The following is a 23,620-nucleotide window of genomic DNA, read 5'->3' as shown; positions in this document are numbered from 1 at the left end:
TGTTGAATCCATAGGGAAATAAAGATACTACACGACAACTGACCACTAAAAGCATGGGTATCTCCTACTTTCAACAACCACCTGCATATTTCCCACTGTTTTGTTCCTCAAAGTAAAGTGTATAATCTCCAAAATAATTATTTCACTAGAAACAAAACAAAAACCTAAAAATAAATCTAAACATCAATTAAACCGTCTTTTGGATGCTTGTACAAAGTGAGTATCTTTTGGGTAACTTGTCCATCATTTTAGTTTTGATAAATAAATTAATTTTTACCTTTTGCAGGTAAAGAATTGTTCCCTTTAGTACAGCATAGAAGGTTTTCCATCCCCGCTTTCCTCTTGGAGCTAGAAAGGAAAAAAAATGGAAAATTTTATTTGACAGAAATTAGTATTTTGGAAAGAGAACCTAAATGATCAACATGCTCCTGGTTTATTAGCTACCAGAACAAATAACGAGAAGTAAAACATTCTCGAGCTTTACCAGGTAACAGGCAGTATTCTAAAAATGTTTTCCATGAGTGATCGAATTTAGTCATCACAATAATCCGGAGAGGCAGGTACTAGTCCTCTTGCTTTTAGCAAAATTGAAGCACAGAGAAGGAATCTCTAATGATCACACCACAAGAACGAGGAAGCAGGAATATGAACCCAGAGGGCATGGCTCTCCAGTATGCACGCTAGCAGAAAGGACTTAAAAACTGGGACAGCGAAAGAGCACACTGGAAATACGTATTAGTCCAAGAGAATGTTCAACGGGCTCATGTGCCACAGCCTTATGGTTTTGGTGAAGTTTCTAGGGAGCATAAGAAAAAAGCCTCAGGATATAAAAGGACTTCTGTTGGCATATTTCCCCACACACCCACCAACCAGATTATAACTTTAATTATTATTAGTCCTACGCCAACCTGCAATACTCTGCTGCAGGGTTTGCCGCTCTGTAACATAATTTCTTGTCTAAGTTTCTCTTTCAAGAGACTGTGAATGACCCGAGAGCAGGTATCCTTCATCTTTAGAATTCACAAAAGCTGGCATTCTCATAACATTTCTCCAAATGAAATTTTCTTTCAGAGACCTTTCTATTCCTTTTCCTTCTATTTTCCTGGACTACAAAGTCTGTAGAATTTTTCTATTGAGCTATATAATTCTCCCCGCCTCCCCCCCCCCACCCTTGTCCCAAAGCAAAAGCACAGATTAGCAAAACGTTTATTTATTCTTAATTTTAATTTGGATAGACATGCCTATCCAAACAGGTAGGGAGGGCTACTTATCTTTATTCCTTTATCAACTATTTGGTTGCCTTTAGACTGTCTTTAACTTGGGTGCCTGATTAAATTAGGAGGTACATTATTTTTAAGATTTAAACCCTTTAAATCTCCTTCGACTGAAGACTCGGGAATTCTTAGGTTTGGAAAATGGGTGAATATCCACCTACGGAACACGGTGCTCTTGCCAACACATGCTGAGCTAGCCACCTGGAGGCAAAGGGACTCAAAACATCCGCTCTGCAGGTTTCCAGGGGAAATTAAAACATTTTGTCCCATCTGCTTTCCCTATGAAAGGATTGAAAGTGTGTATTCAAAAATAAATTATCATAAAATTTCCATAACCTCCTTTATAAGGAAAAAACTGACTACCATAAATAGAATCATATATCACAAATACTGGCTATTTTCAATGCATGTCAGTGCTGACATAGCGGACAGTGAAGTACAAGTGACCTCGGGCTGCGGGTGTTGCTGCAGAGCAGGGCCACAGCGTGGCAGAGGCAACTGACTCGAAAGCAGACCAGCTGGGACCTGGGCCTTGCCTTAAGCTTACCCTCTCAGCCACAACCCCTAACTGGGGAACTCTGACCGGTCCCTCAAACTCTTGGGACTTCAGCTGCTTAGACAATCCACATAACTTAAGGCAAAGCACTGGGGCTAATGCTGGAAAGGAATTTAGGAATACACCATTTTTGTTTCCTATAAGAGAAATATAGGACCTCTATTTTAAAGGCTTTCTCCAAACCCTAAAACTAGTATTGTATAATAGCATTCCTTCAGTTCTAAGACCTATAAATCTACTTTTCTACTATTCAAGTAGAAATCTCCTCTCTATGAATCCATGCACATGTTCACAAAAATCTGTAACAGCTTTGTCATCCCTACACTAAAACTACAAGAAACAGACTCCAAAGATCTCTCCAACTGAAACGTGATTTAAGACACCCAGGGGTGACCAATGCTAACGCAATGACCTTTAACCCTGTATTGCATTCCATCTCCCATAGAAATGTCAAACTTAATCTTGTTTTTGGTTAATAATAATTTCATTGTTTAAACTTCAAGGAAGCAACCAATCCTCCTAACAAGATAACTTAGACGTGCTCAACAGGATATAGCCAGTGTGCTATAAAAGCACTGCTCTACATGACTTTACATGTATTCACCCACTGAATCCACACCATAATTCTAAAAGTAAGGTACTATTACTACCTCTATTTTAGAGATGAGATGGTGTGGGCATAAATGAGTGGAATTCAGGGAAGAAAGGGACCAGTAAGCATTCGAACAGGCTGGGAAAGGCCCTCTGGGGACTGGTTCAACTGCCCTGATTTTAAAGCCACACTTGCAGACACACAGGTACACACACACACACACACTGCCTCTATGGCCTTTGCTCCCTTGGTGAGGCTCCTTGTGTTAAACATATGGGCTCAACACCAATGAATGAGGGACATTGTTGCTCACAATGGTGACTGAAGAATGATAAAACTGATTGCATAGCACATATTAGGTATATACAATTGGGGAAAGAGTTGTAACTGTAGTTACATAATGAACATAATGAGGGAGATTATTGATTAGAATCCCATTGTATCCTATTCAAAGGCTTATTTATAAGGAGGTAGGAAGTTGGTAGGTAAATGTATTTTTAACAAATCTGGTTGTCTATTTTGAAAAGGTGTTAATGAGCTTGATCAAAAGATCCCATTAGACCATGCTTTCATGGTCATTTCTAATATGAATACTCAAAGTCCAAAGATAATTGATTGTTTTATTTCTTCTTAAAAATACCAGAATCTTGAAATATTTTAATCATCTGCCTCCAACCTTAGATGATGGCATTTATTACTTCACTTAAAAAAAAAACCTACTAAAAGGGACATCATTATTTTTCTATAAACTGCCATTGTCTGTTTATTATAGATTTACTCTCAAGCTTTCTATTAGCTTTATTCATTACTGCTTTCTGTACCTGAGATGGATTTTTGGAGGCCATTTTCAAGTATTTCTTAAAAGCTATACTGAGACCCCTTTTTAGCGAGAATCTTCGGTAGTATATATTTTCATACTTTTGTTCATATAAAATGTTTTTATTTCATTAAAAATTCTAGGTGGACAACTACTTTTTCTTATGACGTTATTATTTTGCTATCTTTTGGCTCTCGTCATTGTTGGGATATCAATCTTGAGTGCAAATGTAATGTTTAAGTATAGGTTTCTTTTCATTTATCCCACTTGGTCTTTAGGCTTCCTCTGTATCATTTCCCAACACTCTAGTCCTTATATCTTTGAATATTGTCTCTCCTCCATTGTGTCCATCATTGTAACCTCAGACACTCTAACATCTCACTCATTCCATGCTCTTTCTTTCTTTCTTTCTTTCTTTCTTTCTTTCTTTCTTTATATATATATATATATATATATATATATATATTATTGATTTTTTTACAGAGAGGAAGGGAGAGAGATAGCTAGAAACGTCGATGAGAGAGAAACACCGACCAGCTGCCTCCTGCACACCCCCCACTGGCGATGTGCCCGCAAGCAATGTACATGTCCTTGCCTGGAATCGAACCTGGGAACCTTCAGTCTACAGACTGACGCTCTACCACTGAGCCAAACCGGTTTCGGCTCATTCCATGCTCTTTCATACTCTCTATCTTTTTGTCCCTTTGTACTACGTAAAAGCTGTAATTATATCTCAGTCCTCCTCCTTGGACCCCCATATCCAGAGTTGCCGAGAGGGTTTTAGTATCCCCAGAGTTAGCTTACTTCCCTAGATTTAAAAATGTTGTATTACTTTCAGATGTTTTATCATGGAAGAGTTTCAGAATATGTAGGCCATCATATTGCCAAGAACAGATTCTCTAGTTCTTTCCTCTTCCTCTTCTTTTTAAAAACAAAACATTTATTCACAAACTTGTAACCTGGTGAGAATTCATTTGGAGTAGGAGAGAGGAGAAATTAGGATAAGGAACACCAGTAAAGGGGTTATTACAATTTTCCAGATGAGAGAAAGAGGCCAAAATATGGATAGAGATGCACAATAAGAGAGGACAAAGAAATGGAAGGTCAGGAGAAGGCAGCAATGCTAACTGAGCACCTGTACAATGGTTTGGTACTCTGACACTGGGCTAGCTTTATAAATGTACCTTCTATCTGAGCCAAACAATTTTTCAGTTAGGGATTATGGCCTCTATTTCACATTAATGTCTCCATTATTAATTACATTTGCAGTTCTAAGAGGCAGAGTAAGCTGCTGAGGAGGCTACCTACCTAAGGACTGCAAAGCTACTGTACAGGGCAATTCAGATGAGGAAACATATGTTCGAAGGACACATTAAGAAGGGAAAACTTTCCAGGTGGCAATCCTTTGCGATGGTGGATGCAGGAAGCAGGGAAAGGAAGATAGGAGACGGGTGGGGAATGCAGGTCAGGTACATGCTTTAATCTCGCGGAACTCCAGAGCCTTTAAAGGTCGACCTGCTCAAAGGTGTGGATCTCAGGCTGAGGCCCACTCCCTGTGTCTGCCCTCTCAGACCTCACCGCCCAGCACTTCAGCAGCAGCCAACAGTTACCAAGCACACACTGTGTAAGCTGCAAAAGCTGATGTGCATTAACTGAAGCCCACCCTTCCATGAGGAAGCCATTATTATAATTTATTATAATTATAATAATTATTATAATTATAAGCTATTATTAATGTTATAGGTGTGGAATCGAAGACCCCACATAACCTGCAACACTTGGCTCCCCACAGCACTGACCACTTTCACTTGGCAGTGTGGGGGCCCAGGGAAGGCTCCCCCCAAATATCCCACAATGGCTCATTGATTACTTTGATTTTAAATTACTTGATAAACAGTCAGTGCAAGAAGGGCACATCGATCCCTTCCTGCCTCTGTGAATGCAGAAACAAACCTCCCCTGTGAAGGTGTCCTTGTTCCAGCAGGGCTGGCGAGACACCCTCATCACCAGAGCTAAGAAATCCAGGCCAAAAAGCCTCCACAAACCCTTGTGGCTCCTTTATTAATTTACTACGCAAGCTCAACTGTGTAGAGTCCTTACTAATGAGCACCCACACCTGAGTATCGTTGTCCTGTCATTTCTTCACAAATTTACTGTCCCTTGGTCTGAAAAGTATGAAAAGCTGGCCGGTACATCATTTCTGAGGGCATCATTTATGATCTGCAGTGCACATGTATTAAACTGATTTTTCTCTTGCTAATCTGGTCCTGTGTCAATTAGTTAGTCCAGCCATAAGGATGCAAGATGGGTAGAGGGGGCATTTCCCCCTCCCAGAAGTAGGAGTTAAAGACCAGTTAAACCAGACTCAGGCTACAATGTCTTGGTTAACTCTGAGATGTAAGGGTAAAATTCAAATTATTTAAGAGCTGATGTGGCATGGAAGCTGACCCAATCAGGATTAAAGGGATACTCATGGCAACAGTCTGTACAAATGAACCAGTACCCACTCCCTGACCATCAGCCCCGGAGCGGGCTGTTTTTTACCCACTAAAGGTAAAAATAAGTAATAAAATAAGCAGGATTCTGTGATTGTTATTTTATGTTACACACACACACACACACACACACACACACACACACACAGAATTTACATTTCTGCACAATAAAAAATTGCCCGTTGTTCCAAAGATGGGTGATATTGGAAATATTAAATCTTCAACATTAATTTTTAATCTAATTTTTATTATACATTTGAAGACATCTTTTTGGAACTATAGAGAAGAGTGGATAATATTTTGGCTTCAGTTATTATCACTGAACTTTGTAAAATAGTTAAATGCATAACTGGGAATGAAAACACAGGTTGTCAGCCTTCTTTTATACAGAGAAAGGTATAAAATATTCCCAAGTAATGATACCTTCCAGAAATAAAAATTTTTAGAACTCAACCAAGAGGTATAAATTTTAAGCAAAAGTTTATCTGCATGCTGTACTCTCCCAACGCTAATTTCTTCTGAACTGAACTGTGAACAGCTTGTGTTTAAGATCTTACTGTTCCAATTTTTATTTTATTCAAAGGGCACATAATTTATTCTTACATGAAAATATCATCCTGTTTTTGACCACTCCTCACTCTGGGTGACCTAATTATCTACGTTTCCCTTTTCTTCACGTGTAGTAACAGAAAGACTTAATATGCATAGAAAGATAGAGCATGCACATTGCTTATTTTTCTTTTAATACACCAACCTTTCCTGTCTGTTGGATTGAAAAACATTCTTCCCCTGACAAAAATACCATTTCCCCCCTAAAGAGTAGAGAAGGTCAGTAAGTCATAACCACACTAATGAGAAAGAATTCTTGGGTCATGCATGGCCTGCCTAGCAAAGCAGGCCCTCATAGGCCAGACAGCAAGGGAAACCAAAGATGTGATAGTTCTATGCAAAATACCTTCAACTTCTTCCTATTAATAAGGAGAGACATTTAAGATGTAACGCAATACCAAGGAGGGCTTTCCAAAATAAATCCAACACCTTGCTATATTGGAAACAAAGACATGCTCAGCAAAGCTCTTCTATGGTAGTACAATTGGGATACATCTATATTAGACCTGTCAAAGGCACAAGACATTTTTATTTTTTACTAGAGGCCCAGTGCATGGATCCCTCAGCCTGGCCTGCAGAGATCAGGCTGAAACAGGCTCTCTGACATCCTCCGAGAGGTCCCGGATTATGAGAGGGCAGTTCTGGGGTGACACACCTAAGAACCCCAACTGCCAAGTCACTGTAATGAGTGTCTTCCCCTGGTGGTCATTGTGTGTCATAGCTACCAGTCAGATGGTTGCTTAGGCATATATATATGTGTATGTATATGTATATGTGTGTGTGTGTGTATATATATATATATATATATATATATATATATATATATATATATATATATTATATATTTATATATCTATGACCAGCTATACTTTTAATCCCATATTAATGATTAGTAAACTTGAGATATCTATAGGACTTGAGGTCAGGGAGTAAAAGAACTGAGATTCAAATCTAGGACTGTCCATGTACTGCATGTTCACACCACATAGATAACGCTCCATGAGAACTCCTAGATTGTTTGGTGAGTATAGAATCATGAATATGGAACATGATGAACTAAATGATAAGTAGTGTCAAAGCAGAAAATTTAGGCAGTTATTTTATCCCATGTGAAATGAATGGTTGGTCTTGAAGGAAGAGTATTGAACACAACACATCAAGTGTCACAAAGTTAAATGCCTATACAGGCTAGGATGATAATGCTTAACATGGAAGCGATACTGAAATAAACTATCAGCCATTCCCGGAGACTGGAGAGGGCACTCCTCTATCTAAGGAGCAATGCCCCTCAGTCTTACTGGATGACCACACCGGAAAATAAACCTAACCATCTGATTTTTCAGGAGAGGTTAAATTTTTTTTTTAAATGCTGGTAATGAATTAAAATATTGATACTTGTTAAAAGACACTGTGGACCAAATAAGACCTGCCAGCAATGACTTGCCAAAAACATTTTTAAAGTTGCTCTACTTCCCTAGTGAAAATATCCAAAATTTGGGCAAAATTCTTGTTTTTAAAAAATTTATTTTTAAAAATATATATTTTTATTGATTTCAGAGAGGAAGAGAGAGGAAGAGAAAGCAACATTAATGATGAGAATCATTAACTGACTGCCTCCTGTATGCCCCCGGACTGGAATCGAACCTGGACCCTTTGGTCTGTAGGCTGACGCTCTATCCACTGAGCAAAACCAGCCAGGGTGGGCAGAATTCTTAAAGTATCTCTTTTAAGAGATATTCTACCTTGGTAGGAAGCAAGCTCTTAAGTCTACATCACTGAGGCAGTAGAAGTACAACTCAGACAGGGGGAGTTTGCCTTCTGTGGTTGGTTTGCAAAGGAGTTAGATAAATTAAAAGATGATATCCCTACAAAGCATTAAGTGCAGTTAAGGGTAATCCTTGCATATTTATCCCTAACTTTCTTTCATGAAATATCCTCAGGAGCCATCATAAAGCACTATTAAATCTTAATAGAGTAACTCTCACACTTACAGATTACTGCTTGAAGTAATGAGTCCAAGCTGTGCACAACAGAAGTTACTGCGGGAGATGAGTCACACCACATTAAACAACTGATAGCATCATCCCAGGGTTATAGCAGAGTGGTAGAAATCAACTAGGACTATTACTCTCTTATTATTATAATAAATAGCACCTCTGAAAGTTAAGGCAATTGACACATTTTTGAAAAATCAGTTAGTCCTTATAAGATTTCTCTTTAAGATTGGGTGCTCTAATATGTAGTCAACCCTACTTTATAAAAGGAAAAACTGGGCAGCTTTAAAGGAGTCAAAAGTATAACCAATACCTATTATTTTTCCCAGAAAAATATTTACTTCTTTTACGTGATAGGAATACATTTATATTGTTGATAGGGAACAGCACATGAAACAAAAGAGACTGGAAAATATCCTACCCCAGAGGGCCCCTGGAGGGGTGCTATTCACTCTGGATGCGGTTCTATTTCTTTAAGAAGTGAAGACTTTTACCCCAAATTAACCTTTCTAGAATGGCACAGCATACCCTGGACAGGCAGCCAGGAGACTTGAATTTTATTCACACCCTGATGTCCATCCACTATTTCTCTGATTTTGAACAAGCCACCTAACATCTCTGTTTATAAATATGCAAAACGAACATGCTATCATCTACCATAATCACTTTACAATGTTGTTAGATAAAGATATTAGGACACAGACTCTACACCTAAAGAGTTCCCAGACAGCAGGAGTCACATTAACGATCTAACTTAACACAACAGGATAAGTTGTAAAACCAAATGGTAGCATAGCACCGACCTAAGGAAAAGCACAATGGATTCTGAAAGAAAAGGAAGAAGTCACTAATTTTAGTACTGAGTAAAATTGGGAAGCCAGAGATTTTAAATGAGGATTTAGTTTTCAGCAGGACTTTGAAGGAAAAGAAGTGGGTTTCTTTTGACCTCCATCATCTCTACCATATGTTTAGACTAAGACATTGAATTAAAATAGTAATTCTAATTATGGAAGTCTCACAATATGGCTAATTACCAGCACCCTTTATCAAGATGACCTCTGGACAGAAATGTCAGTATGTATTTTTTACTAGGTGTACCAGTTAATAATGTGGATTTCATAATCAAAGAAAACACAATTTCATTAGAAACATCAAAAGTGCTTTATTCAAAGTTAATGTCCATCACTAGCAACACATTTCCCCCATCGTTAGGTAATTTGTGGATACCGTCCCAATAGAACTTTTCTTGTTTTGAGGCAAACCATTCAGAGAACCAATTTTCCACTTCTTCATATGTTTTGAAGTGCTTCTCAGAAAGTGCGTGTGCCATCATCGATCAGAACAAGTGGTAATCTGAAGGAGCAAGGTCTGGTGAATACACAGGGTGGGTTAATACTTCTCAGGCAAGATCTTTCAATGTGTCTTTAACTGGTTTTGAAGTATGTGATGGTTTGTTATCATGAAGCAAAATTACTTTTTGCTTTTTCTTCTGGCACATTCTGGTCATTTACAATCAAAGTGTGATTCAAATTGATTATTTGTTGTCGGTAGAGATCAGTATTAATGGTTTCACCTGGTTTTAGAAGCTCATAATATACATACCCTTCTGACCCTACCAAACGCAGAACATTGTCTTCTTTCCAAAGTGATTTGGCCTTGCAGTCAATGTTGATGGTTGACCTGGGTCAACCCATGATTTTGTATATTTGGGATTCTCAAAATAAATCCACTTTTCATCGCCAGTCACAATTAAATGCAAAAAAGACTTTCTTTCATGCCGTTGAAGCAAAATTTTACTGATGACTTTTTGGTTTTCCATTTGTCTTGCTCAGTTGATGTGGCACCCATTTCCCTTCCTTTATATCTTTCCCATTGCTTGTAAATGATCGGAAATTGTTTGCTGAGCAACATTTAATCTTTCTGCAAGTTGTTTTTGAATTTGACATGCATCTTCATCCAATAATGCTCATAACGTTGTCTTCAAACATTTTCGGTTGACCTGGATGTTCTTTGTCTTACACATCAAAATCATTACTTTTAAAGCGTTTAACCCAGCATTCACAAGTATCTTAAGATGGAGCATGTTCACCATAAGCTTCCTGAAGTATATGATACCTTTTTCTTCAAAATAAAGTAATGAATTAAAGCTTCCTGCAAATGTTCCTTTTTTGGCACGAAATTCGACATATTTTTTTTATTAAAAAATAGATTTTATTGATTTTTCACAGAGAGGAAGAGAGAGGGATAGAGAGTTAGAAACATCGATGAGAGAGAATCATCGATCAGCTGCCTCTTGCACCCCCCCCCCACTGGGGATGTGTCCGCAACCAAGGTACATGCCCTTGCCCGGAATCGAACCTGGGACCTTTCAGTCCGCAGGCCGAAGCTCTATCCACTGAGCCAAACCGATCCCGGCAAATTCGATATTTTGAAGCATAAAAATATCTATGATGTTAACACCTTCAGAAAAATTGACATATGCCGTTTAGAAGCTTGCTGTCAATACAACAAAATAGCATACATATCAAATCACATATATTTCAACATATGTGTAACTCCATCTGTTGAAAAAAAACCCCGCATTATTAACCGGTACACCTAGTATAGTGAACATCTGTTTTGAAATTCTGGTTTCACCTGAATGACCTTGGGCATGTCACTCAGCCTCTCCATGTTAACCTTCTTTCTCTGTAAAATAGTACCTACTTCATACGGTTACTCTGAAAATTAGATGAGCTAACATACACCTATCCTTAGAAGTGTATTCTTTTTAGGTTAAGGATACTGTCTACTAAAAAAAGAGCATCGAATTTTCATGTTAAAACACAAAGACTTACTTTTAAATTCCATTCATGCATTCTCATTTTTTTTTCTATATTAAAGTCAATCTTTTGAGAAGAAACCCTCCCTCCCTGACATTTACTGATGAATTTTTAACAGAAAGGAGGTACACCTTTCACCCTTAATTTAAGGGAGGGTGGAATGCAACATGCAACACATTTATTGTTTCTATTTTGTCCTGGGCCCTGCCTTAACATTGGAGAGGCCAAACGTGAATGTAAGCAATAAAAATAAATAATGGGAGAGGGGACAGAGAACTTTTATAAAAACTTATAACTTATAAGCTACAAAAACATACAGACAACTTATTAACCAGGATCTTTCTCCACCCAGCTGGGAGAAGGCACAGGGAGAATGTAAATGTCCTGTGCTGAGGTGGGAAGGAGGGGCAAAACATAACAAGGACATAGCATCATAAGCTAAGGACACAGGAAGAAGTGTGAAGGCAGCAAGAAACACAATGACTCTGAGTATATAATAATTTTTCTGGAAACACAGAAGTACTAGCGTCACAAGAGCCTGTTTAGAATTTTGGCAAACGAACTGTACCTCCCATTCTCTCCAGCTAGATTGTTCCTTCCCCAAACATCATCATGACTTGCCCTTTCCCTTTAATGAGGCCCCCCAGCCAAATGCTCCCTTGTCCTCCTGAATCACTCTGGGCAACAGGGCACCAGCCCACTCCCTTGGCTCTCTCCTGCATGAGTCACACCATCTGCAACATCACATACAGATTTCCCATTGCGCTCCCGCTGCACCAGAACGGAACCTCCAAGGATGGAATTTACTTGGTTTGTTTCTGTGTCCAGAGAGCAGATTAAAAACGTGAAGGAAAAAAAAAAAAAAAAAAGCCCACAGATATCCTAAGTAGGTATGTAAATCATGTGACGCAGTAAATACTAAGATGTTTTCAAAAAGTGTTTCTCTATCATTTAGGTGAAGCACATTAGAAAACTCAGATCGCTCAAAGAGAAGAGAAAGCAGGATAAAGTTCTGGTACAGATTACTTCAACAAGATGATGTTGGATATGAAAAGAAGGAATTAACGAAAACCTGGGCTCGTAAGGAATATAGCCCGAGCACTTACGGTGGGTTTCCAAGAGTTATTAAAGAATGATTTTCTGTGGTGAGGGAATTCAAAATTCTAGAAAACAAACATGACTGCTCTGTCCATTTTCTTTTAAATTGAGGTATTTTTGATACGTAGTCTTATGTTAGTTTCAGGTGTAACAAAATAATTGGATATTTATACAATTTATCACAATTATATTGTGATATAATTCCCACAGTAAGTCATTAATATCTGCCATCATACTTGATTGCAATTTTTTTTTTCTTTTAAGATGTACTCTCAACAACGTTCAAATATGCAATACAGTATTACTGACTATAGTCACTGTACTTATAATTTAAAAGGAGATGTGGGAGAACTTGCAGTTTTTTAAAAACCATCTTAAAAAATTCAACACAGCAAAATGTTACTGGTGTTCTGTTAGGTTCATTGTATGTGAAAGGTATGAAACTCAACTCTAAGAAAATCAAGTAATTTATAGAGCTCATTATAAAATGTAGAGCAAAGTGCTAACATAAAATGTGAGGTTAAGTCACTACAGCCTAGCTGAGAAGCCCAGGTAACTGCTGAATCAGACACGTAAGCTTATCAAGTGACACCAAATCAGATTTCTTCAATTTCACAAGCACCTTAGGACCGGAGGTCAGTCAAAGGCCCTGCTGAGCATGCATTCCCACAGAGAGCAATTCAAATAAGCCATCGTAACCAAGAAACAGCCCAGGGCCCATGGGCACCTTTAAAATAGGCTCCTGGGCGAAAGCTACTGCAGGTCAATGGAAATAATCTTGGTGGCAAAGCTTCTCCACAGGGAGAAGCTGCAGGGGACCCTTCAGCGTCTCCCCCGGAACCGCTGTCAGAGCACAGCTCAGCACTGCTGCTCTGAGTTGTTCTGAGTCCATGTATTCTTCTAAATTCTCCCAATTGACTATGCCAGGGCTGCTTCTTCCTCAAACCCAGCCCACTGTACTAACTGCTGTGAACTTAGTTCTAGTTCCTGCTTTATTCTCTGCTCTGCCTGGCAGATGGAGAAGCCATGATCGGTTGTGGGTATATGAGAGTGAGTCCTTATTGCAGAAGCCAGTGGCCATATAGCCATCAGACAAGAACAGTCTTCACAGCATAGTCCATATAGGCAGGCAGCTGGACACCGGCTGGTAAATACCCATCTTTCCCATAAAGCAGTATCAAGTATCTATACCCACTGTTATTATCTGTGCAGCTGCACGCTGCCCCCGTCTCACTGTCATACATCATAGTGGTACCTAAGCGCTCAGCTCCGTCTGAGCTCTCTAGCCTCTTCTGCACACATAGAAACTACATTCTCTGTGGTATCGGCTCTGCTTCTTTGAGCTCTCTTCTGCTCTGCCCAGCTCTCTCTGCTCTGTCCAGCTCGGCTCTCTCAGCTGCTGCTCTCTCTCACAGACTTCTTCACACACTCTATCCGACTAGCTGGTTAGTAACCTACTTTTACATTATTTACACAAAGAAGGCTTCGTGCCAGTAGTTACATCAATCACATTGGCTACTGAAGGGCACAATGTACTGTGAGAGTGCTGTGTCGCCTTGTAGCCGCTCATGGGACCTTGGTCTGATTAGGATGCTCAGGCTCAGAGTCCTGAACATCCCCTTTAGGCACATGCCCAGAGCAGCCTTTGGCCATTCTGGTGTATTGATAACAAGGCCTCTGTGCTCTCATTGGCCTCGACTATCCGGGGACCTGGAGTGATTCCCACAACCGTGTTCCTCACTACAAGGCCGCTCAGCACAAGGGCTGGAAACAGACTACAGCCAGGACTGCACCTGGCATGATGCCCTGAATGTTCAACTCTGCTTTTCCAGTTCAGATGGAACTTCTTCCATTTACTTAGCCTTCCAGGGAAGTCCTCATGCAAATTACCAAGTGCTGCCAAAACACGAACCCCTGTTTGCTAACTGTCCCAATCAGCCCCACCCCCAATTAAGATATGGTAAGAACAGTACCACACCCATAGATAAGCACATTTTTAAGAGATGGAAAATACCCTCCCATCCTGCCCTAAGTCTTTTTACTGATAACCATGCTATAATAAATGTCTGTTATATTTTTTCTATTTGTCATTATTTTGAAAAAAATTTTAGGCATAATTATATTTCATGAGGGCTTTAAAATATCCCATTGCATTAATGTCTATTTTAAATAAAATTCTAACAAAATATTGATTTCCCCTGATAACATCCTATATAATAAAAGCATAGTATGCAAATTATCCCCTCTACTGGGAGTTCTACCAGAGGGCAGGCTGCAGGGGAAGGGAGGGAGGCTCTGGCCAGTGGCGGTGGCAGGGGAAGGGAGGAGTACTCGGCTGGCAGCCAGCAGCCAGCAGCCTCTAGAATGTTGTATTTGTCTAGTGTCAATGGCAAAAATGAATAAAAACCTGAGGGAAAATAGCAGGAAAAACACAGAAAAAAGTATAAAATCACCAGTCTCACCAGCAAAGACAACCACGATTAACATTTTGGTATATAACCTCCCAATCATTTTACTATGCACAATCTGCCATACAATTGGGATATTGTCTCTTTTAAAAACACACAACTGAATTACTGCAAATAATGATAATGTGTTGCTTGCTCTACCATACTTTACTCAATGACTCTTTTAGTGGCCAGTAAGCAGTTTCCAAGATGATGACTACGATGAGATGATGATATTCTGTAGCTACAATAGCGATTAGGTTCTTTTTATGGGTTCCTGTGTTAAACACCTTAACAGGCATCATTTGATCTTTCTCACCTTAAGGCTTTTGAGTACTGACTCCCTTGCTGGAATAATCTTATCCACAATCTTTGTACCCAAATATTTTTATGGCCTTCCTTTTGTAATCCAGCTCTGCTCAGGTATAGTCTCTCCCTCCTCTTTCCCCATCAAGAGTGATGTCCTGGCATGCAGCTGGTGCTCAAAAGTGTTTTCTAAAATGAACCAATGACCTATCTGATTTCAAAGCTCAAATTCTTAAGTCTATACAATCCAGTGGTAGATTTTTTGTACATAAATTTCTATCATTGTCATTATTTCCTTTAGGAAACTAGTATTGTATTTTTAATCTCAAATCTTCATCAGATTACTGTAATAAAACATTATATTACATTACATGATGATAACAAAGCCATCAAGGTTATTTTCTTCTTTCTCCTAAATGTTAACTGAACCGAAAATGTAAACAAAATGAGTCACCAGTACAATAAGAATAATCAAATGCTCTGAAAACAGTGCATTCCTCTTTCAGAAGGAAACGCAACAAAAATTCTGAACACAGATGATTTTTTGGTGCTAAAAGACTGCAGTCTCTATTGCCCGGGTACTGTCAAAGTAGTACTTCTGAGGAGAACGGTGGGTGGCCTCATTTAACTACTGCAAGGAAGGGTGGATTTTAAGACATGAGTGAAGGGATTAGTCAAAGAACACATATGCACAACCCATGGACACAGACACACACCAGTATGGTGATGGCCAGAGGGCAGGGGGGTTTGGACTGGGTATAAGTGGGCAAAGGGGGAGAGAGGGCAGATGGGGACATCTGCAATAGTATCAATTATAAAAATGAAGTTAAAAAAAGAAAAAAAAAAGAAGCCACAATAAGATAACAGACTCAGAGCCTGTGACAATATTATAGTCCCTGAATACAGCCACACTTCTTATTCTCAAACTAGTCTCTCCACTCTACCTTCCAGTACCTTAATTAATAAAATTCTCTTGAGAGGGGGTAGGGAGGGAGGAGAGGGTGTTTAAGATATGGAGAAACACAGAGGAAATATGCATTCTCTTTAGGATCAAGAAAAAGGGTGTCTGTCTTAAACTAATATATGTATGCCACCTATAACTGAAAATGTTAATGCTAAAAGAAGAACAAGGGTGCCTGCTACTATCACCATTTGTATTTGACACTTAATTGGAGGGCTGCAAATTTCAATAAAAAGAAACAAATGGTAAAAGGCATAGGAGCTGACATCCTATATAATAAAGAGAAAATATGCTAATTGACTACAACGCCCTCACAAGATGGCGGTGCCCACAGCCACAAGATGTCTGCACCTAGTCTCCTCAGCCCTGCCTCATCCAGCCTCAGTTCCCCAGTCTCCTTAGCCCCACTTCATCCAGCCAGTTCCTAAGTCTCCTCAGCCTCACCTCATCCAGCCTCAGTCCTCCAGTCCCCTCACCACCACAGGGGAAAGTAGTTGGGGGCAATTAGGCTGGCAAAGCAGGGCAGTTAGGGACAATCATGCCGGCAGGGGAGCAGTTAGGCATCAACCAGGCCAGCAGGGGAGTGGTTAAAGAGCTATCAGGCTGGCAGGCAGAGTGGTTAGGGGCAATCAGGCAGGCAGGCAGGCAGGCGAGTGGTTAGGAGCCAGCAGTCCCAGATTGTGAGAGGGATCCCAAATTGGAGAGGGTGCAGGCTGGGCTGAGGGACCACCTGCCCTGCCGTGCATGAATTTCGTGCACCAGGCCTCTTGTATGGCAATAAAAGGTAAAAAAAAAAAAAAAAAAAAAAAAAAAAAAAAAAAAAAAAAAAGACATGAACTATTAAAATAAAACTTAAAAATCTAAAGCTTATTCTTTTAGTCAAAATGTAGAATTGTGAAGATGTGTTGTCCACTGAAAACAGATAAAATGCCACCAAAACTAGCCCATGAGGGAAAACCACTTGAGAACTCAAAGGGCTGCCTTCTTGGTGCTGCTCTGTGACCCTGTATCAGTAATTTAAACCGCTTCAGTATAGACCCGTTGCCACAGAACTCAAAGTGGAGAGGAGGGGGGACCTTAGCCTGGTTTTAAAATAACTGCTTTGCCTCCATTTAAAGAGTCTTCCTCTACCAGGATGAGACAACTGTCTTCTGGAGGGAAAAACAAACCTATTTCACTTTTATTATGTCTTAATTATAGTGTCACTGTTCCTAGTGTTACACAACAGCATGGAATTCTGCCTACATTGCCATTAAAAACTATTTTCAGTATGTGTGACTCAGAACAACATCTACTCCCTCAAATTTGACAAGAGGGCCTAAATTTGTAAAATTTTCACTGACAGGCAAGTCTGTAAACCCCTATAAAATGAATGAACCTTCCCAACCTTCTCAAGATGCTGCCCAACATGCCTTAGATCGATTGAAATGTGAATTAGAGATTGAAATATGAACTAGATATGGTTGTCACATCTTCAAAAAGCAATAAACACTTCAATATTTTAAATTAGAAACAAATCCAAGGTGTGGTAAAAATCACTGAAGAATCTATACTGGAAATGTAAGGAGATTAAAATATGTCAAAATTAAAGTGATCTGTCCACACAATTAACTCTCTGATTCACTTCCTCTCAATACCCCTACTACCATTTTCCAAAAGAAAGCACTTTAATATTTGAGCTATTTCTATGGGTAGTTTCCATCATATCACTAAACAAGGTACTGTATTAATAGATTGTAAAATCTAGTGATTTTCTATTGCGAGACATGAGAATTTAGCAAGCTTAACCACTCCATTCCATGTTCCCAATAACTGTACAGCTTTTTATTTGCATCTCTCTTGGTTACCTCAGCAGAGCAGGCTAACAACATCTGTTTCCTAGGTCAGGCAATCTATACTGTCTTTTTAAGATCAGCAGAATGGCACTCTCTCCCTGCTTTCCTTCATTTCTCCTCACCAGTTTTAACTCCCAATAATTAAATATTTCCCATTTCTAAGTGTGAAAAACAAACAAAATTCTATTATTGTCATGAAATTTTAAAATATTATATAGATGATGATTACTAGCTTTCGTTTTTTGGGTTTTGTTATTATTCCTGCACAAATTTCAGAAAAAATATCCTCAATTGTTTCTAAATTTCCCATGCAATCAGGCATCCTATTGTTTCTAGAAGTTTATTATGAAACATTAAGTCAGCAAAAAATTATCAAGAGCAATAAAGCAGAAATGCATGTACCATAACATAATTTAAAAAAAACCTATCAGTACGTATATTTGAACACTGGGTACTCCTCACTGAGCGCATGCTCCTCCCTGCCAGAGGTCACCGCCGTTCCACAGTGAAGGCATTTCGACTAAAAGCAGCGTTGCATGCTTTAGAATGTTAGGCAGGCACATTCTTCGGCAAGTCGATTTTTTCATTCAATATTATGCTTGTAAGATTCTTCCATGTGATTGGTTTTAACCAACTGCGAGACATGAGAATTTAGCTATAACAATTCGTTAGCTATAACCAGATTTTAGTTTCACTAGATGCCCTGTTATTCTACAGCCTTGGATAAGACATTTAAGATCGATTTCCTCCTCAGTAAACTGGTGGTAATAATGATAACTCCTGTTTCACAGGGTGGTAATAAAATGAGTTAGTGTATGAAGTGTTAGGATAAAGCTCTAATATTGAGTAATCACTTAATTATAACTATTATTGTCATCATTCAGAACATTCATATTTTGAGTACCTTGTTTCCTGTCACTATTGATTTCCACAAGTATCTTACATCAGATTGGTGAAACTAAGAGCTTATATTGAATTGTATTTTTCATTCTATCTGACAAAAATCCAGAAGACATGTTTTGTTTGCCAAATTAGACTCTTCAGAATTTTCCCTTAATGTCAGGTCTAATGGGTTTGGTAGGCATGATTTTATGAGAGATAACTACGTTTGCTTTTAATAATAATTTGTCTCCTGGAGGTAGAAATTATGAACTGAGCATATCTTCAAAAGGCTAAATAAATAAATAAAACAAAGCAAAGAAAACCTCCAAGGTTTTTAAAATGTTGATATGAGAAATTATGGGTGACATCTAACAAACTGAGACTAGAGTTAATTAAAATAATGAAAGATACTAAATCTTAAGTGAAACAAGTGGTTATTTAGAGATAAATTAGTCAGGTTTTTAATTTCTCCACAGAGTTTTGACCCAAATCGTCACTGATTGAAAATTTTTAGTAATATCTGTCATCAGAGAACCTGGCCATGTTTACCTGCATGTACAAATGACAATAAGCTCTACCTATACCGAACATGATGAATCCCAATAAATGTCTATAGACTTAGCAGGATAAATATTCCCAAAAGGTTTCATTACACAGACTTCTCAAAATTTACTTGGAACCCATGGTCTACAAAATCTCCACAGTTTTTATTTTTTAATATATTGAATATAAAAGTACTATATTTCAGAGGACATTAGACATGAATAATATAAAATATATTTCAATTTCTTATAGTGACAACCTCTCAAAAGAGAGAGGCAGATGCATTTAGAAGCAGTTCAGGCATTCTCGTACACGGAGATAGACCAGTTAGTTCAACCATATAGGACTGAAAGTCCAAAAAAAGGCTGGGGGAACAAGGAGAAGATTAGCGGGGAAGGAAACAAATCCCTTTCTGGTTGTCCAAGTACAAATCTAAAGAGTTTGTACTTGAAGCCTTAGAATTCCTTATCACTTTCACAGCTCAGTAAATATTCGGTCTCTTGAGGCCTAAGGCAATTAGAAAGAAATTTCCTAACAAAAGAGATCAGTAACCAGTTTAGTTCTACTTATGCCAATGAAAGATTAACAACTATAGGAACTATTCTCCAATGTAACATCCCAGATATGACAAAGAGAAAATAATTAGAAGAGAAGGAGCTTAAAAGAGCTATTGTAAAGGTAACAAATATGCTCAAGGACATTAGGAAAAAGCAAAATAAGCCAGCCAGAGAAAGAAAGGTATCGCATGATTTCACAATGTTCCATCCCCGCAGTCATACAAATCGGAGTCCTGCCCCAGAATATGCTACATTGGAGAAGTGTGGGATGAAAAAGATTATTTCTTTTTCAATAATGGTGACAAAACCAAACACATGCTCTATAGTGCTGCTAATAGTCATGAGGCCAGCCATGTAAGAGAGCTCTGTTTCAAAGAATCAAGCTGATGTGCAAAATAATGTAGAGGCAGAAATGGTTCAAGGGTCCTAATGACAACACTTCATCTTCAGTTGTGTCCTGGCCTTTTCCCCCTAAGCTAATTGGACCTATTGTCACCTGCTACTCCAGGAGTCCTGCCACAATGCTGCTGGAGAAAACTGAGCAGTCTAGTAGGTTAGTGTAGAGGATGCACAGGGAATGTGATGGGGCACTCTTTAAGAACTTGGACATATGAAGAAATGTGCTCAGCATCATAAGCCAATGTCAAAGCCACTCCACGACAGTATTTCTCTCGACTGTAATCTAGCAGACTGTGCTATATTAAGAAAAAGCGCCCATAGATGAAAACATTGCAGCACTGCGTCTTTGTGTCTGCAGGTGGGGAGGGACACCGTAGAGGTACAGTCTGCTAATTTTAGCATCATTATCAGCTTTTCTTAGCTTGTTTAACTATATCAAATTGCTATTTCACTTTGCAAACATTATTCTAAACATGGAAACACTCCATTTCTCTCAAATCTCAAACACTATCAGTAGATATTCATGTCTCATAGTTCAGAGCCATCAGATGGGACTCCTTCAGTTTCCCAACTATGCCATGTTCGCCTACATTGCACCTGTCCATCTTCCTTAAAGGCCAATTCTTCCACATGTGCTTGGATCTCTTGATTCCCTCCCCTTCCCACTTTGCCTTTAGGATTTTATTTCATTGGTTATTCTTTGTGTTCAACCTTTCCCTTAACAGAAATGTAAATGCCATGGAGAAGGGACCTTGTCCATCCTAATCACTACTATATTTTTTGATGCCTCGCACATAGTAGGTACCCAACATTATTTGTTGGAAGCAAGAATAAATGAACAAAAAGTAGTAAAAGGATAATTTAAAAGAAGTCTTCCATTTCTGAAGTTCTATAATTCTATTTGGAGAAGACCAAATGCTACAGTGGATTTCAGTCTTAGGTTTAGAGGTTTTATCAAACTTTAATAAAAATACTTTTCTAGATCAACAAAATTTTCTTTCATCTTTGGCTTTAGCTCATATAAATTCAGTTTAAATTTTGAGCCTAAAGATAAAGTAAATGAAATAGAAAATGACAACAAATGATGCTTACTCTTCTTTCCATCCATATCTGCATGAATTTTCCGAGCCAAGAACCCACTTTTGTACACAGCGGCGTTTGGGTCGTGAGGAATGTCCAAGAATGGGTTGGTAGTGCTCCCGACACGACTGATGGTCTTTGGGTGTGTTCCATTAGCCTTCTCCTCAGTACCTTCCAATGAAGACTTTTTTTTCTCTTCATCATCTCTAAAGGGGAAAAAAACACCAAGACTGAGCATCTACCAATATTTCAATGAACAAAGTTATTTAATAGAATAAGTGATTGTGTTTTCTTTTTTAAATATATTTTTTATTGATTTCAGAGAGGAAGAGGGAGAGATAGAAATGCCAATGATTAGAGAAGATCATTTATTGGCTGCCTCCCGCATGCCCCACATTGGGGATTGAGCCCACAACCCAGGCATGTACCTTGACTGGGAATCAAACCCTGAACTCCTGGTTCATAGGTTGATGCTCAACCATGGAGCCATGCCGGGTGGGAAATGACTGTGTTTTCTAACGGTTTAGCAGTTTGAAGAACAAGCATGTAGTAACAGCTATCATTTACTAAGTGTCTCCTCTGTGCCAGATATTAATGATCATGATAATCTTATAAGACTGACATTAGTAGCTTATACTGAGATAAGGAAACAGACTCAGAATTGAAATAAATACCAACGGTACAGATCTAGTAATTAATGGAAGAGATAGTGAGAATATGATTGTAAAACCTCTGAAGCCTCTGCTCTTTCCACCCACTACAGTGCCTTCATGTTTGTTTTCTTTCAATTGAGTAGAAGTTCTTTGGCAGAGATCGTGATGTTGATTTTTGGTTACCTGCATGTGGCAGCATAACACCAAGCATATAGAATACAACATATAATTATAAATCCAATGAATAGCATTTATACCTGCCAATAACCAGGCTAACCTCAACTAGCAAAACCCCAGGTAAAGCTACCAGTGGATTAGGATGCTGGCGCCATGTACAGTGAGTTGGCATCTAATACCATGTTTCCCCGAAAATAAGACATCCTCCGAAAATAAGACCTACTTACAGGTTTCCTTCTGAGTGAAATATAAGGCATCCGCCCAAAAATAAGGCCCCCCTAGGCTAAACATGAGAGATTTGGTGCACTGATTCTGAAAGAAATGGAGTCACAAGAAATTCACCAGGAAATTCAGGAATTGGATTGTTATGATGATGTTCCAGAAGATGATGACATGATTGTCATTGAATAAATGAGTAAATTCTTGATACTGTAGGATTCACAGTTTGTCTGGTTTGTGTTGACAACTACCGTACTACCGTACCGTATACAGGTAATAAATTTCCTTTATTTCCATTTAACAATAAATGTGTACCGTATTCTTCTTCATGGAAAAATAAGACATCCCCTGAAAATAAGACCTAGCGTATCTTTGGGAGCAAAAATTAATATAAGACACTGTCTTATTTTTGGGGAAACAGGGTAGCTACTATTTTCTGAACAGTCATGAAAGTGGGGGCACCCTATCAGCCATGCTTGAGATTGTAATCACTTTATGTATAAGGAGAAAATGGATGGCTACATTCACTTTCTACAGAGGAGGGAAGAGCAGAAGAAAGTTAATAAGCTCTGAGATACCGCCGGGAAACAGAGCACAGTAATAGAGCATTTGTCTCAGCTCCCGTTTTAATTTTCTGAATTACTCCTGGTTTCACTGTTTGTTACACTTTTATTATTGAATCCTCTATTAAAATTTCAACCAAAATAACCACCAATAAAATATGTTTAAAATAAATCACAAAATTAATAATCATCAGAAGTGTCTATTTGGTGATTAGAGAAAAATAGCCCTTTTTTTTTTTTTTCTCCACTGGTATTTGATAAGTAATTGTGAGATATATAAAAATAACACTAGACTCTAAGACAACTATATTTTACTTTTAATTTTATTTTGAGATAATTTTGGATTTACAAATATACTACATAGGATTCCCATATGCCAATCATCCTGTTTCCCCAATGTTAACATCATATATAGCTATAGTAAATTTTCAAAACAAAGAAATTAACATTAAAAAATGATGAATTAAACTTGACATAATCAGATTTCACCATGTTTTTTTTCATTAATATTTTTCTGTTCTAGGATCCTATCCATTATCCCCCAGTGTGTTCAGTTCTCACGTCTCCTCCAGCCAGGTCTTTCCTTGTCTGTCGTGACCACGACACTTTGAAGGGTACTGGTCAGTTATTTTGTAGAATATCCTCAACTTAGATTTGTTTGATGTTTTCTCATAATGAGATCAAGGATACATATTATTGGGAAGGATGCCATAGGTGAAGTACCTTCTCAATGCATCAGAT

The 23,620-nt window shown here is 38.5% G+C and overlaps 1 protein-coding gene across 9 annotated transcripts in view; it reads right to left on the bottom strand.

Annotated features, from left to right (window-relative positions):
- PSD3 (pleckstrin and Sec7 domain containing 3) overlaps window positions 1-23,620 on the bottom strand; it is a 412,571-nt gene that overhangs the window by 49,430 nt on the left and 339,521 nt on the right. For all 9 annotated transcript variants that reach the window (XM_084879789.1, XM_084879791.1, XM_084879795.1 and 6 more), the window contains 2 exons: window positions 21,280-21,473; window positions 278-348 (listed from right to left, as the gene is read on the bottom strand). In XM_084879789.1, coding sequence (XP_084735915.1) covers window positions 278-348; window positions 21,280-21,473 — 265 coding nt within the window. The remainder of the gene's footprint in view (window positions 1-277; window positions 349-21,279; window positions 21,474-23,620) is intronic.

The sequence above is a fragment of the Pipistrellus hanaki genome (assembly GCF_964339955.1).
Source record: "Pipistrellus hanaki genome assembly, chromosome: 3".
Classification (NCBI taxonomy): Eukaryota; Metazoa; Chordata; class Mammalia; order Chiroptera; family Vespertilionidae; genus Pipistrellus; species Pipistrellus hanaki.
The sequence above is the reverse complement of the archived record's forward strand: the minus strand, read 5'-3'. Positions and strand labels throughout refer to the sequence as shown.